Source organism: Vulpes vulpes, chromosome 14, assembly GCF_048418805.1.
Source record: "Vulpes vulpes isolate BD-2025 chromosome 14, VulVul3, whole genome shotgun sequence".
NCBI classification, from domain to species: Eukaryota; Metazoa; Chordata; class Mammalia; order Carnivora; family Canidae; genus Vulpes; species Vulpes vulpes.
In genome coordinates, this window is record NC_132793.1 from 1,105,541 (window position 1) to 1,117,761 (window position 12,221).

The 12,221-nt window shown below is 63.1% G+C and overlaps 1 protein-coding gene across 1 annotated transcript in view; it reads right to left on the reverse strand.

The window, feature by feature from the left end:
* Positions 1-768: 768 nt before the first annotated feature.
* The window catches only part of NTSR1 (neurotensin receptor 1), a 36,908-nt gene continuing 25,455 nt past the window's right edge, over positions 769-12,221 (reverse strand). Inside the window, exons 2-4 of the mRNA XM_026015135.2 lie at positions 6,009-6,210; positions 2,544-2,634; positions 769-1,164 (exon numbers count right to left, since the gene is read on the reverse strand). Of these exons, the coding sequence (XP_025870920.1) occupies positions 915-1,164; positions 2,544-2,634; positions 6,009-6,210 (543 nt within the window). The 3' untranslated portion in view covers positions 769-914. The remainder of the gene's footprint in view (positions 1,165-2,543; positions 2,635-6,008; positions 6,211-12,221) is intronic.

Below are 12,221 nucleotides of genomic sequence, written 5' to 3' on the forward strand. Positions count from 1 at the left end.
GCCTCCCCGGCGGGGTCAGGGCTGCCCACCCGCTGCCCGTCTGCTCCCTTCAGGAGCCCAGTGACAACCTGCCCTAACAAAAGCCCGTATTTCATTTTCCAGGCCCTTCTGCCCCTCGAGCCTCCCGTGAGGCAGCTCACACGGCCTCGGCCTCCCCCGGCTCAGGGGACCTGCCAGGGCACGGCCAGGGCCAGGCCATCCTGTCTGGAGACCGGCTCCTACAGACCACGGAGGCGCCTGCCCTTCCGGGTGCCCGGGGCTGGGGCTGCTCCGTGCGGCCGTGACAGGTGACCCGGGGCCTCAGCCTGGCAGCCACGGGCGCCTGTGCCCACGGCTCCTCCTCCTCACCTGTGGCTGAGTCCCCACAGATGGGCGAGGAGGACGGGGAGCCGGGTCCAGCCGATGCCTGCCCCCCCCGACCCCCGGGGGCCCCTGGGCACCGGCTGTGGAGAGGAGGGGTCTGGGCGCCGAGGCCGTACCAGAGGAGGCCAGGGGTCCTCTCCTCGCAGGGGCGCCAGGGCAGCGGCCGCCCTCCGCCCACAGCCCTGCCTCTCGGGGCGGCTGCCTCCCCACGCCAGCCCGGCCCGGCCTGTGCCTTTCATTTCTGTCCTCCTGGATCACCCCGTAGTGTGGGAACAAAGAAACCTGCCTTCCCCCACCACTAATTTCTTCTCATTAAAGGCCCTTTCTGGATCTGGGGTGAAGCAATCTCTCTCTGGCTTTCAAAGAGGGGCAGAGGGAGGGGTGGGGCGGGCCGAGGGAGAAGCTGCGAGAAATGAGGCCTCTGGGGGTGGGCGCTGGGTCCCCGGCCTCTGCTGAGCCCTGCCTCTGCCCCGGGGGTGGGGGGCTGCAGGGAGGGAGGGAGGGGGGAGGGGGGCGCCGCCGCCGTCGGGCCTCCCCTCCTCCCCCCGGCCCTAATACAGTGTCTCCCGGGTGACGTTGCTGGAGAAGGTGTGGTTGCTGGACACGCTGTTGGTCTTCCTGGCGAAGGCCGGCCTCCTCCCCCTGCGCCCCCACAGAGGACACAGGCAGGCCAGGGTGGACAGGAAGGCCTGGCGGAAATTGGCGGAGACCAGGTTGTACAGGATGGGGTTGATGGCCGAGCTGACGTAGAAGAGCGCGTTGGTCAGCATGTAGAAGTAGTGGTAAAAGTCGTACAGGAACCTGGGGGCGAGGGCAGGTGTCAGACCCGGCCTGGTGGCGCCGCGACCCTCGGTGCTCGGGACAAGGACGTTAAATTCTCTGACGTGGGGCTATTTCAGAACAAATTCCGGGGCTGCGGCATCTCTTGAGATGCTGGGAGTTCCGGCCACGCTCCCGCTGGCGCCGGTCGGGGGGCTGGCTTGTGGCCGTCCTCCCCGCCTGCCTCCACCCCTCCCTGCGACACACCGGGCCTGCCGTCTGCGTGCAGGAGGCCAGCTCGCCGGGGCTGTGGGGCGCGGCCGGACCCCTTCCCTGCCCCCTGGAGGGCTGTGCACCTGGGCCTCGGCTTGCTTGCCTCCACCCACAGGGATCTCACTCCCTCACCAGGCAGCCCTGGGTTTCAGAAACCCTTTACCCAGCACGGTGCTCTGCTACCTGCAACTTCTCCTCGTCTGTCCTGGATCTGCCCTCCCCATGGTCCCCCGTCACTTTGAAGAAGCTGTGACCCTCGGACCAGGCTGCCCTGCTAAGCTCACGCACGGCGGGGCCTGGGGCTGTCGTGTCAGAAGGGCGTCCTGGCAAGGCTGGCCTCTCGAGCCGGGGTCTGGAGCTTGGATGTCCGGGGTCGCCAGCCCCTGCGAGGAGGGGCTCTCGGGGCCTAGAGCGTCCTACGCAGAGCAGCTGCTTCCTCCCGGGAGTCGGGCTGGGGCGCGGCCGCCGCGGCATCTACGTGACCGGCCCCAGCAGGAGCCCCGGGCTTCTGGCCGGCTGCCCAGCCGACAGCGTTTCACACGTGGCCTCGGCTCGTTCGGGGCATTTGGCTGAGGAGGGGGTCCTGGAAGCCGGGCCTGGTCCCCAGGACGCCTCTGCGGGCTTGTTTCCCGTCACTGATTCTGCTGTGTGTCCCTGGGCTGCGGTAGGGCCCCGTGTGGGTGTGGCTGCCCTGGGGTCCCCCGAGTGCTCCGCGGCTCCCCCAGCCTGGGGGTGGTCTAGGGCACCCAGACAGTGGCCGCGCCGCCAGGTCCCACAGGGCCAGCCCTTCCTGTCTCTCTCCAGATGGCTCTAAACTCGTCTCATACCCACTCTAAACCACTCTCATACCCACCAGCTCTGCTCTCCTCTTCTGTTGTGACCTGCCCCATGGCTGAGCAGCCTCCCGTGGTGTCCGTCCCCCTGTGGCATCTGTACCCCCATCTGTCCCCCTGCGGCATCCATCCCTCCGTGGCCTTCCTCCCGCCCCCAGCCCACTCACAGCCACACCAAGAACATGCGGGGACACCTGACCTGCAGCCCTGCCCTGAGCTGCTCTGTTCCGCACCCCCACCTCCCATGCCAACCTATTTTGGGGAGCTTCTCCCAGCCCGAGCCTCACCCCTGCGCCCCAGGCTCCCGGTACTCACGGGGTCCACTGCTTATCGGAAATGTAGCAGAACATGAGGCGCCGCACGTGGTAGGGCAGCCAGCAGACCACGAAGGCGATGACCACAGCCCCTGAGACACAGAGAGACGGGGTCTCGGCGGGTGAAGGGGGGCATCCTGTCTGTGCCCAGAAGACTAACCAGTGTTAAGTTGTCAGTGTACCCACCGCAGTCTACAGGCTCTGCACCACCTCTCTCAAAACCCCGAAATAGAAAAACCCATCTTAAGATCCGTGCGGCGTCTGGAGGGACCCCTGAAACAGCCTTGAGGAAGATGAGCTGGAGGACTCTCGTGTCCTGATTTCAAAACCTACCACAAAGCTGCAGTAGTCAAAACAGTGTGACCTTGGCCTAAAGACAGAGAGCCCAGAGGTGAACCCTCACAGATATGGGCGGGTGACTTCCTACGAGGCTGCCGAGACCAACGTACTGGGAAAACGGGACAGCCACGTGCAGAAGGAGGAGGCCAGACCCCTACCTCACACCTCATACAGGGTTAGCTCAAAACGGATCGAAGATCTGAATGTAGGAGCGAAGACTACAGAATTCTCATAGGAAAATGACTGGCGCCAGCCTGACGACACTGAATCTGGCAGCGACTTCTTGGAGGGCTCAGGCAACAGAGGGAAAGCAGATGCCCTCGACTCCATAAAAACGAGCAAGCTGTGCATCACAGGCCACGGTCACCAGGGCGAAAAGGTGACTCACAGAATGGGAGAAAGTGTTTGCTTCACACGTCTGACCGGGGATTTAAATCCAGGACCCACAGAGAATGAAGATTCAACAGCAAAAATCAAACCCAATTACACATTTAAAAATGCACAAGGAAAAAAAATAAAAAAAAATTAAAAAATAAAAATGCACAAGGGACTTGGACACACGCTTCTCCAAAGAAGATACACAAATGTTAATCAGCACATGAAAGAGTGCTCCACGTCACTCATCATGTGATAAATGCAAACCAAAACCCCATTAAGATACTATCTCACAAATAAAATCTTAAAAAAAAAAAAGGGGGCAGCCCGGGTGCCTCAGCGGTTTAGCGCCGCCTTCAGTCCAGGGCATGATCCTGGAGACCCCGGATTGAGTCCCACGTCGGGCTCCCTGCATGGAGCCTGCTTCTCCCTCTGCCTGTGTCTCTGCCTCTCTCTCTCCCTGTGTCTCTCATGAATAAATAAATAAAATCTCAAAAAAAAAAAAAAAAAAAAGATACCATCTTACACCCAGGACAGCTACTATAAAAAACAAAACAAAACAAAAATACAACCCACAAACAACACAACACCCTGAGGAAATAGTGCCTTTTGGTGTGGATGTGGAAAAACGAGCACCTCTCCACACGGTTGGTGGGGATGCAAAATGGTATATCCACTTTGGGGAAAAGTATGGCAATTCTTCAAGAAATTAAAAATAGAATTACCATATGACCCAGCAATTCTACTCTGAGTAATTTCCCAAAGCATTGAGAGTAGGGACTCCAACAGGTGTCTGCAGGCCACTGCTGCAGGGTTCACGACGGCCAAAAGGTGGCGGCGACCCAAGGATCCCCCAACACACCTGATGGACAGACACAGGGAGGGCCATCCAGACACTCAGCCTTAAAAAGAAAGGACAGGGGATCCCTGGGTGGCTCAGCGGTTTAGCGCCTGCCTTTGGCCCAGGGCGCGATCCTGGAGACCCAGGATTGAGTCCCACGTCGGGCTCCCGGCATGGAGCCTGCTTCTCCCTCCTCCTGTGTCTCTGCCTCTCTCTCTCTATGTCTATCATAAATGAATAAATAAATCTTAAAAAAAATTAAAAAAAGGACATTCAGATGCCTGTCAGGACGTAGCTGAATCTTAAGGACGTCAGTGCTCAGAGATGTAAGCCAGACACAAAAGGACGATCCCTCTGGGATGAGGCCCTTGGAGTAGCCGAATTCATAGAGACAGAGAGGAGGGGGTGGTTGTCGGGGGCTGTGGGGAGAGCAGGTGGGGACTTCGTGTTTCGTAAGGACAGAGTTTCGGTTTTGCAAGATGACAAAGTTCTGGAACGGATGGTGCGAATGCACGTAATACCCCTAAACGGACACTTGAAAATGGTCAAGGTCGTACATTGTATGCGGAGTGTACTTCACCGCAATGGGAAAGAAAGCAATAAAAAAGTCAAGCGCTCGGGAAAACCTGGGGCTGGCTGGGCTGTCCTGGTGCAGAGAGAAGCCTGGCCCTGAGATGGTGTGTCCTCATCTTGGGGCATGGGGGGCCTGCAGGAGGGGCTTGGTTTTGGGGCCCTGGCCCCTGGGCAGCTGCCCTGACTCCGCAGGCCCAGGAGACGGGAGGGCTGCCTGCTGGCAGCAGCAGGAAATAGGTTGGTGGCACCGGGACGTTCCAGGAAGCCTGTCCCTGACACAGCAGAAGCAAAGCTGTGACCCGGACCCCTGGACACAGCCTGACCCTGGTCACTGGCTACGGGCTGGGGGGCTCTCTTATCAATACTACCACAGTGATTACTGCTGAAATGGCAAGACTTTGGAAATACTACACTGAATAAATTATTTAAATGAATTTTATCTATTTCTTTTTACTTTTGAAAATGTGCTTACTAGACCATTTAACATCACGTGGGGCCTGTGTCATATTCCTACTGACAGTGCTGCTCTGGACGTCTCTCTGCTAAGAAACCGCGGCTGCTGAGGGTCAGGTGGCCTGGGGCAGAGGCCCAGAGGCCTGTCGGCTGAGGGGGAGGGTGACAGCAATCGGGAGGGCTACTGGGAAGCACAAGGTCAGGGAGGGAGTGGGTAGGGCTGCCTTCAGCAGAGTGGGGGGTGGTGTTTTGAGAAAGAGCCCTCCACCAGGATGCCAGCTCTGGGCACAGGCCGGGCCCAGGGTCCCACACACGAAACATCACAAGCCACACGAGCAAAAGCTCCACTCCGCGCTCTCCTGCGCTGGGGGCTGGCTGGGTGGGGACCTTTGCAAGGGCAGGTCTTCAGGATCCTCATGAGAATGTGGGTCATCATGCGGTGGGGTTGCACTCAGGCCTCTCCAGCTGGCACCTGACCGCCCGCACACTCGGTAACCCACCTCTGCTGCTCGGTGGCTACGTGTGCAAGCTGCCTGACCCAGAGTCCGTGCTCAGGAGACTAGTTGAATCAGTGGATGGAAGGATGGATGGATGGATGGGTGGGTGGATGGGTAGATATATGGATGGAGGGAAGGAAGGATAGATGGGTGGAAGGGCGGATGGATGAAAGGATGGGTGGACGGATGGAGAGAAATGGGAGAATGAGTGGGTAGGTGGATGGTGGGTGCAGTAAGAGCCGCAGTCTGTAGGTGAGCCAGCCTTCGGCGTCTCTGCTGGGACCGCTCCATTTCCTGGGCTTAAACTTTACCCTGTTCGCTGGTGTGAGGCTTGCTGCTCTGCTGGCCCCTGGCTGCCACCCACCCTGGGGGCCCAGCGGTTACGTACGTAAGACCCGGACGCCGTGCCGCAGGGCTTGGACCCTGCCAGGCTCGATGGACATGCTGAATGAGCTGTGCTGGTCCCCAACCGTGCACACCTGGCCCTGCTCAGCTGCCTGGCGGACCATGACGGTCAGCTTGTTGGCGATGATGGTGTTCAGGATGGAGATGACCACCATGGGGAACACGAAGGACATGAAGGTATTAATCTGCAGAGGAAGAGAAGGACAGCCGTCAGGCCGGTGTGCAGGGGACAGCGCCCTGCTGCCTGTCGCACCAGGTGGGGCCTGCAGTGTGGAAGGTGCCTGGTCTTCTGGGCAGACGCACACTCCACCTTCCGCCTGCTTCCCGCTCCCGCCTGGCACAGGTGGGGTTCACAGACTGTCCCTTCAGTGAGCCCCTCTGCGCAGGGTTCACCGTGTAGACGGTGCGGAGCACAGACTCGGGTGCGTCCTGGCCGCGGCGAACGGCCGGGGCTCTACGCTCGCAGGTCTGGACACGACGTGTCCCGGATGCAGACCCTGGGCGCCGGGCTGCTCCTGCAGGACGGCCAAGCCCAGCATCCCTCAGGTACGCAGACGGTTCATGTTTGGACAGAAATGGAAGGTCCTTCGTCCTGCCTCACCCTTGGCTCACCGAGGAGAGCCTCCTCCGAGCACCTCTACCTCCCACGTCTTCGCATCTGGGGAAACTGAGCCTCATACAGGCCGAGAGGCTGGACTACAGCTGGCCTGGCCCGTATGAGCCCAAGCCAGAGCCTGCAGGACAGCAGGCTGAGACTGGTCCTTGCGCCCCGCGCAGGGGGCTGACCTGATGGGCAGCGGGGACCTGGCACCGCCTCCCGGGGCAGCAGACTGGCAGCCTCGAGCGCTGTGAACCGCGCTTGGCTTTTCACTCTTTCTGAACGCTCCTGTTGCCGGGCGACCCCTCCTGGCCCTGGCGGTGTGGCCCCGGCGCCTCGCCCTGCTGTCCCTGCTCAGCTGCTCCACACGTTCACTTTGTTTTTTTTTTTTTAATTTTTATTTATTTATGATAGTCACAGAGAGAGAGAGAGAGAGGCAGAGACACAGGCAGAGGGAGAAGCAGGCTCCATGCACCGGGAGCCTGATGTGGGACTCGATCCCGGGTCTCCAGGATCGCGCCCTGGGCCAAGGCAAGTGCCAAACCACTGCGCCACCCAGGGATCCCCCACGCATTCACTTTGCACTTCACGTTCACAAAGGCGTTAGTTGTGCGTGGAGAGGCCGTGCTGGCTCTGGCTCCTCCGGAAAGTTCCGGGCGGCCGACACCCAGGGCTCCCCGGGTTCCGGGCGGCCCCTCCTGCCACCTCCTAACCCGGTTTGCCTGCAGCCCTCGAGAACAGAGCCGGAGTAGCCTCTCCAGGGTGAGGACGCTGCAGCTCCGTCCTGCTCTCGCAGCAGTGGCCCGGGACGCCCAGCAGCCCCCGAGGCTGCCCCCAGGTTTGCTCTCCTCTCAGGGGCCCGGCCTCTGTCCAGAACGGGGCAGACTCACTTGCCGCTCTCCTGAGGCCTCCAGGGGTCCCGCCCCCCCCTCAGGGCTCCAGGCCCCACCTGGGAGATCCCGAGGCCTTCCAGGACGCGGGGGCCTGAGGATACGTTCGGTTCCACCTGGACACGGCTCTGCTAAGCTGGGGGGCTAAGAGGCCAGGGAAGGGCCAGCAGGCCCCGGGGAGGGGCCTTTCCCACACTTCCTGGCCCCGGCGCCCGTCGCTCACTGCCTGCCTGCACCGGCCCCCGCCAGCCGCCCCCGCCGGGCTCCCTTCTCTCCCGTGTGCCCGAGCTCAGGGGCAGGTCCGGGGGGGGCCCTTCCCACCCCCGTTGGCTTCCCTGCTGGTGGCGTCCACCTTCTGCAGGGAGGGGAGGGGCTGGCACGGGCCAGGGGCCGCCCCAGGAAGGTTTCTGGGGCTCTCGCCGGGCTGGAGGCGGGGCGGGGGTGCAGCGGGACGCTGGGTCTGGGCCCAGGAGACAAACTGGTTCCTTGTGAGTCACCTCAGCCGGGTGTAGTTTAAACAGAACAAACGTATCCAAAACATTTTAAATGTCAAAACATTTAAGATACGACACCTCGCTGAGCGCGGGCGGTAAGAATAGCGGCCTCTGAGGGCCAGGTAGGCAGTGGGCCGGGGCCCCGCGCGCTGGCCCGTGGGGTCTGGCCTGGCCCCCCATGGGAAGAGGTCCCAAGCCCGCAGTGGGGAGAGGCCTCACCCCGCAGGCCTGCCCTGATGGCAGGCGGGGCCCTCACGGGCCGTCGGAGGGCGGATGCCTTTCCTGCACCCTCCAGCCTGGACCTGGACCGTGGGGGGCACACCTGACCCTTGGGGCTTGCCTTCTCCTGCCGAAGCCCCCAGCATGGCTGGGGGCTGTGTCCTGCACTCGACCCCCCACTCCCGGGAACAGGGGAGCAGCCCACCCCGACCCCGAGCAAACAGGAACACACCTCTTGAGCCTCGCGCACGCTCTCTGGGAACGCCGCAAGCGCTAGCACGGGATGGCAGGAAGGCCCCGCTGAGGGAAGCCAGCGCCCCCCAGACAGGCAGGTGCACGTGCGGACCCCGAGCCTGGTCTACGCATTTGTCCCAATAAAACAGAAGACTCGGGGACAGACAGGCTGATCCTAAAATTCAGATAGAAACAGATCATCGAAGAACAGCCAGGAAAGTTCTGGAAAGGAAGGACGATGGGTCAGTACTAGACGGGGAGACACCCCCACTTACCAACTACCCGACACTCTCAACAGATGTCGTGAGATCAGCTCGGCACGGAGAAGCGGATGGACAGAGACGGTGCAACGGCGCCCAGGGAGGCACGGGCAGCGGCTCCGCCACACGGAGAGGGTGGGTGACCCGCGGGGCCCACGACCTCTGCCCCCTCCCGGGACCCCCCGCTGCCTTCCTGAAAGTGCCCACCCCCTACCGGGGGCCCCCTCCAGCGGGCCTTCTCTTCAGGGAAAATTCACGACCTTTTGTCCTGCTGAGCCCGCAGGGGTGAGGGAAGAGGGGTTGGAACCTTCGGTACCGCGATGGCCTGGTGGGGAGACCCGCCCGGGTGGAGGACGGGACCCCACGGCATCGCTCGAGCTCCCGGCCCAGCTGCCTGCAGCCACACGCCCCGGACTTTTAGGGTTTTTTTGAGCAAAATAAGCATTTCTCCATTCCCCTCATGACGATCCGAGCTGGTTCTCAGAACTGCTACCCGGACTCCCGGGGACCCCACAGCAGAACAAGTTGGAGCAGAGATTAAAACAGAAATTGAAGCCAGAAAACTACCAGAAGAATCATGGAAATCTGTCACACATATTAACCTGGTGGAATTTGAGAAATAAAGTAGTTCACGCACTGCTTTAAAATTTGCTGTAAAAAAAAAATCAATTATCTGGGCCTTGGGAGAAATTCCTGTCCTGTGTCACCTCCCGGGCCCTCCCGCTGGACCCTCGGTCTTCAAGGTGGCCCTGGCGGCCGGCGGGAGGCGGCGTCCTGAGCTGGGGCCCCCAGACACCCAGGTCGCGGCTTTGTCAGCCCAGCACCTCGGGGCACCTGACTGGCTGCGGGGTGACCTCTGACCCTGGGAGGCCGGGTCTTCGGGGCTCCAGGCCATGAGTGGGGTCACCTCCCGCCCCGCTGCCCTCCGTCTGGGTTCCGCGGCCCAGGGCCTCTGGGAGGCGAGGGCACTGGGGGGCACGGTCGGGGTGTCGGGGTGTTGGGGTGTGGGCCCTGGCCTCAGGCTGGCTGGCGAGCTGCGGCTTCGGGCAGTTCCAGAAGGGCCCTCAGACCGGGCTTTCTCACGAGCACGGCCGCGTGGGGCCAGAGTGTCCCTGGGAGGGCAGGGCGGCGAGGCGGGCGCTTCGGTGGGGACTGCCCGGGTCGCTGGAGGCGCTGGCGTGGCCGGTCCTGCCTGAGGACCAGGGCTGCCCCGACTCCAGCCCTGCGAGCCTCCTGACAGGGGCGGAGGGAGACCGCTGAGCGATAAGGGGGTGCGTGTAGGGACCTCGGATCCACCCGGAACAGGGGTGCGTGTGGCAGGCTGCACCCGGTGAGGGGCGTCTGTGGATGCAGGCGGCGGGCCGGCCCTGGGTCGGCGGGGGGTCCCCTGAGTCCCCGGGGCCTCCTCCCACTCCCACCCCTGCTACACAGTCGTCTGCTCTGTGCTGCGGCCCATTTCTCTCTACTTCAGCCGCCTGTTCCGATGAAGAGATGCCCCCTCGCCCCCCGCCTCGAGGCCCAACAGCCGGCCCGTGGTGGGCGGGAAGGCACTAAACACGGGTGGGCCGTTTGCAAAGCCCAGAGCAGCTGCGTGAAGTAGGGAGATGGCTCCACGGCCGGGGCTCCCGGGAAGGAATCCCGGCGGAGGCCAACACGGCCGGGCGAGGCCTGGGGCGGGAGGCTCCCGTCGTGCCCTCCGTTCAGGGCACAGGGATGGAGTCAGCGGGACACACTTGGACCTGGACCTACGTGTGCGTCCCGTGCCCCCTGCTTACGTGACAGTCACACGTGCCACCCTACCTTCCCCGAACCGGGAAGTGCCGGAGGCCTAAGGACCAGACCTCGGTGCGTGTGTCCTCGTTTCAGGGCCAAAGATAAGACAAGGTCTTCCAAGGTGACACAGCCCAGATTTCCCGCCCCTCACATAACAAGCACCGTGATGCTCTCGAAGGTGGTCGCAGCTGTGTGGCCCGGCGGCCCAGGGACGAGCCGCACAAGGGTCAGCACCTGCCGCAGGCCTGGGCTCCGGGGAGGGAAGGTGGACGGTTCTGAGCCAACCGGGGGTGGGGGGCGGCGGCAGGGTGGGGCATGCGGCCTGGAGAGGCCACGGGAGTCACGTCTAGCACCTGCAAGGCCACGGGGGAGGAGGAGTCCAGGCCTGGGTGCGCCGGGGTAGGCCTCGGCCCGACCCGACCCGGTCCCTCCCACCACTTGGCTCTGGGAAGCATCGTGGGCTCCGTATGAAAGGGCGCCCGAGCGCGTCCACCTTGTCCTTTCGGGCTCGAACTCGGCCTTCAGTGAGCGCGAGCGGAGGCTGGTCCCGAGCCAGGCCGCACGCCGGGGCCCCGCAGACCCGCGGACCTCGCGGAGCACGCACGGCGGACAGACGAGGTCGGAGGGTCGGTGCTCTCACCCCGCAGAGAAGCGACCCGACCCAGCGAGGAGCCCGGACCCAGCCCGACCCGCAGCGGCGGTGCCGGCTGCCCTGTCACTGGGCTGCGTGACCCCTGGGAGCCGTCGCGAGGAGCGGGCACCCGGACCCCACCGACGCACGGGGGGGGGTGGGGGGAGCTCCGCCGGCGCATGCCCGCCCTCAGCTGCCCAGACGCCGCCGGTCCGGGTGAGTGAGAGTTTCTGAGGACAAATTCTAGGCCAAAGATTCTGACTCCTCGGAGGGCTCTCAGGGCCGAAGCTCCGTTTCTCTCTCCTTCCTTTGATCTGCTTCACCTGGTCTCCATGCTCCCCCAGGCCTGGGATCTTCTGGGGAGGCTGGCCCGGAGTTACCGGGGGCTCAGAGGGACGGAGGATCCAGCCGGGAGGGCGGGGTTCAGCACCATGGAAGTCCCACCAAAGCCAGGGGGGCCCTGGGGACTGGGGGGACATGGGGAGTGGGGGAGACCTGGAGGGGACAGAGAGTGGGGGGATCTGGGGGGATGGGGAGTGGGGGACCCCATTGTGAGGGGCTGGGGTGGGAGGGGTGGGGGGACCCCGGGCTGGGGACCCGGCCAGCTGGAGCAGGGGCCATCAGGAACACTCCACCCCATCTCCAGGCCCTTCCTGTCCTGACAAGGGGTGAACACCTGTGGCCCCCGGAGGAGGCCCCGCCCCACACCGGCTCCCGCAGCCAGCAGCCCTGTGCTGGGGAGTCCTGGCGTCCTGTGGGGCTGCAGCCACGGAGGCCACAGTCTGAGAGTGAACTTGGAACAGAAGCCCCCCTGGAGCCACATCCTGTCTGTTCCTGGCCGTGCCACAGTCCTGGCACCAGCTGGGCTGCTGCGAGACCCTCAATCGGATTAAGGAAATGGCCTTCCCAATGCGCCTGTCCCTTCCTAGGGACGGGGAAGGAGCAGCACGGACGGCCCCTCCCCTGGTGGCACACAGGAGGCGCACTGGGGCCTGGCTCTGGCTGGGACTTGGGGGGCTCATCAGCCTCCGCAGCAGCTGGGGTGGCGAGCTGGCTCTTGGACTCTCGAAACCACACGGAAGCCATCTGTGCGGTGC